General features: G+C 18.8%; 1 protein-coding gene across 1 annotated transcript, besides 14 other annotated features; it reads left to right on the plus strand.

Annotated features, from left to right (window-relative positions):
- Window positions 1-55: 55 nt before the first annotated feature.
- Window positions 56-112: a microsatellite.
- A 62-nt stretch (window positions 113-174) lies between these two features.
- Window positions 175-357: a sequence feature (AT_rich).
- Window positions 358-389: 32 nt separating this feature from the next.
- Window positions 390-459: a microsatellite.
- A 35-nt stretch (window positions 460-494) lies between these two features.
- Window positions 495-522: a sequence feature (AT_rich).
- Window positions 523-569: 47 nt separating this feature from the next.
- Window positions 570-2,024, plus strand: EDI_225270 (uncharacterized protein; the record flags this gene model as incomplete). Its single annotated transcript, XM_001735881.1, has 1 exon — window positions 570-2,024. The coding sequence occupies one exon, from the start codon at window positions 570-572 to the stop codon at window positions 2,022-2,024; it is 1,455 nt and encodes a 484-aa protein (XP_001735933.1).
- A 50-nt stretch (window positions 2,025-2,074) lies between these two features.
- Window positions 2,075-2,334: a sequence feature (AT_rich).
- Window positions 2,335-2,404: 70 nt separating this feature from the next.
- Window positions 2,405-2,499: a microsatellite.
- A 30-nt stretch (window positions 2,500-2,529) lies between these two features.
- Window positions 2,530-2,554: a sequence feature (AT_rich).
- An 83-nt stretch (window positions 2,555-2,637) lies between these two features.
- Window positions 2,638-2,730: a sequence feature (AT_rich).
- Window positions 2,731-2,810: 80 nt separating this feature from the next.
- Window positions 2,811-2,980: a microsatellite.
- Window positions 2,981-3,018: a sequence feature (AT_rich).
- A 17-nt stretch (window positions 3,019-3,035) lies between these two features.
- Window positions 3,036-3,117: a microsatellite.
- A 16-nt stretch (window positions 3,118-3,133) lies between these two features.
- Window positions 3,134-3,242: a microsatellite.
- A 9-nt stretch (window positions 3,243-3,251) lies between these two features.
- Window positions 3,252-3,287: a sequence feature (AT_rich).
- A 5-nt stretch (window positions 3,288-3,292) lies between these two features.
- Window positions 3,293-3,542: a repeat region.
- Between the last annotated feature and the right edge of the window lie 2 nt (window positions 3,543-3,544).

Raw genomic sequence — 3,544 nt, forward strand, 5'->3', positions numbered from 1 at the left:
GAGTTTAATGAAAAAAGAATGAAGAAAATAAAACAAGAGATAAGGTCAAATAAACAAAATAAAAATTAATTATAATAATAGAAAAAGAATAAAGATAGAAATATAAATGAAATTGAAATAATTGAAACACAAAAGACAATAATTTTATATATAACAATCGTTACCCCTTCAATGTTATTATAATTTTATAATAAAGAAAAGGTATTAACAATAAAATTAAAAGAATAAACAAGAAAGAAATTGTAATAAAATACGAAATAAATCAAATAATTTTATCTATTTTTAATTTAAAGAAAATTCAATTCAAGAAAACCGATAAAAATAAATAAAGAATAATTAAATTATTTTGAAATTTTACATTGATGAAAACTTTTTTGTAATGTTATTTCATGAAAACATAATTAACGATAAAAACATAATAAAATATAAAAATAAAACAGAATAAAAAATTAAAACGAATGATGTTTAAAAGAAATAACCAATCAGAAAAGAAGTAATATTTTTAAATAAATAACATATTTTCTGAATTATCAATATTTAAACTACAAAACAAACTTATTATTCATTAAATGTCAAGAGTAATAGTAAGATTCTATTTGAATGAACAATTTATTTCAAGTAAACCAATGAATTCACAAGACAATTTGAAAACAGTTAGGGAGAAGTTAAAAGAAAAGGTATGTGATTTTCAACAATTTCTAACAAAAGACGGAGAATTAATTGATATAAGTGATGAAGAGCGTTTTACTATAGGAGATATAATTAATGAATCAAGAATAATAAATATCAAAGAAACAGGAGATAAAATGGAAGTAAAAATAAAATTAAATGATAAAATACTTACCACTGTTCAAGTGGATAAGAAAAGAAAGTTAAGTGATATTAGAAAATCAAATCAAAGTATTCCAGAATCTGCACATTTCTATACACTTGATAATGAAATAATTGAAAAAGAAGATGAAGAACAATTTTTAATAGAAGATATAATAAATAATGATGAAATTAATCTTAAAAATGAGAAAGAAAATATTGTAACTGTTGGAATATGTTTGAATGGAAAACCATTAATAAATAAACAATTAAATGAGAACCTTTTTCTTTCAGATATCAGAAAAGAAATTGAAAATGTAAAAAATATTCCAAAAGAATTTGTATTTGAAAACCAAAAAGGATTTAAAATCCTAACTGATGACGAACAATCATTAAAATTATCATCTATTCTGTATGACAATACAATTAACATAATAGCAGAAGAAGTTTTAAAGATAAGAGAACAAATTAATACCCAAATTGAAGGGTTAAGGAAACCGTTACATAATGCTTTATCAAAATTGAGTGAAATAAAACGTACATATGAACAAATTAGTTTTTATCGTGATAAAGTTAATAATAATCAAGATTTTACTTATACTGTTAATGTAACAGTACAAAAAATGATTAACTTAAAACCAGGAGAATATATAACTAATTGTTTGAGATGTAATAGAACATGTCATTATCCATGTGATATTAAAGGAGATATAAAAGATGGTTGTTATTGTATTGGTGATAATGGATATTGTAAAATATGCGGGTGTCATTATACACGACATACAGGCTCAAGATACAGATTTGATTATATAACAGAAACAAAACAACAAACAGCACAAGAAGTACTTGAAAGATATAATGAAGGTAAAAAAGGTATGGCTAATGCAGAAAATCTGTTAAAAAAGTTAGAAGAAGAATATTATAAAATTCAAACGGAATGTTATGATAAACAAGTAAAAATAGTAGAGCTCATTAATAGATTATCAGAAATTGCACCAAATAATAAAGTTAATGGATTTAATGAATATTTAGACCAATTAATTCAAACAGAAAATGATGAAAAGAAAAGTGGATATCAAGAACGAATAAGAGGATATAAAGAACTTAAACAATCAAATGACATAACAGAATATATTATGAAAAAATCGGCTTCAAAAAATAGTATGAAAGAGATTTGGACAGAAGTTGAAAGAAAAATGAAAGAATTAAAATAAAGAGAAAAATCAGCATTAGGTAATCCATTCAAAAAAAAATGAGAAATATGTTTTAATCTAATAAAAACATATAATTAAATGAAAGTTTTAATTAATTATTTAAAAATTATTATTTAATTAAGTAATAAAAATGATATACAATGCTCATTATTTTCCAATATGAATTCTGTTCATTTTTTATTACTAATTAATTTCTATATGTATATTTGAATATAATCTTATAAATGAATCAAATGAATTATCATATTGTTAAATATAATATTTTAATATCAATATTAATGTTAATTTCAATTTTTAAATAATTTAATTAGTATTTTCTCTCTTATTGTTTGATATTGATATATCATTCTTTATATTTGTTTTATAATTCTTTTTTATTCTTTATTTCTTTTTATTCTTATTCTTTTCTTTCTTTTTTTTATTTTATATCTTTATTTTATTTTGTTTATTATTTCTTATTTATTTTATCTTATTTATACTTATTCATTCTTTATTCATCATTTTGTTTTAATTTATATTAAAATTATTTAGAAATGAGAGAATATAATGGTGAATTCCATTTTATATTTTGATTATTTCATTAATGAAATTTGTTGATTAATGATTATTGTTGTTAATTTTCATATTTCATTTTATTTTATTATTATTTATGATTTCATTATATTATTGTTTATGATACAAATAAATAATTCTTATTGATTAATATCATCTGATTCATTAATTAAATGATGAAATATTTCATTTATTTGTATTTATATTGTATATTATGTACATATTGATATATTCAATAATCAAAATGATAAATATAATAATAAAGAATGAAAATATATAATAATATATCAGAATATTAAATAATATAATCATATAATGAAAATAAGATAATGAATATAAAGAATAATAATATTAAAATAACAAATAATAATGAAAACAAAATAATAAATAAATAATAATAACAAATATAATTCATTATTTATAATAATATATAAATATTTATGTACATTCAATTTAAATAATAAATTAGAAAGAAGTTAAATAAGAACATAATTAATAATAATATAATATGAACAAATAACATGAAATTAATTGAAATAAATAATGTATTTTCTAATTTATTTCTTTTATTGTTATTTTTATCATTATTATTTCATAATAATTTATTTTGTTATTTTGATTATTAACTACTCTTTATATTAATTTATATTATTGTTTCATTATAATATCAAATAGAATATTTAATTTAAATAAACAAATTTATTTATTATAGAGATAAAAAGTAGTTAATTAAGTATTAATAGAACTTGTGTCTATTGTTCCTGCCTCAGCAGAGAATAATCCCTCCACGAGTATTCTTCATGTAAGTCAACAATACATGTTTAGTTATTGTAGAATCAATGTTCCATGACATCCATCATATTTTTAATTACATGTTTTTAACTTCTTTTATGATGTTAATTTCGATTTTTAATTATTTAATTAATTTAATACTTTCTACATTTATTAATTAATTCATTGAAATTAAT

This window comes from Entamoeba dispar, genomic scaffold (genome assembly GCF_000209125.1).
Source record: "Entamoeba dispar SAW760 scf_1105229459499 genomic scaffold, whole genome shotgun sequence".
In the NCBI taxonomy this organism is placed as follows: domain Eukaryota; phylum Evosea; order Mastigamoebida; family Endamoebidae; genus Entamoeba; species Entamoeba dispar.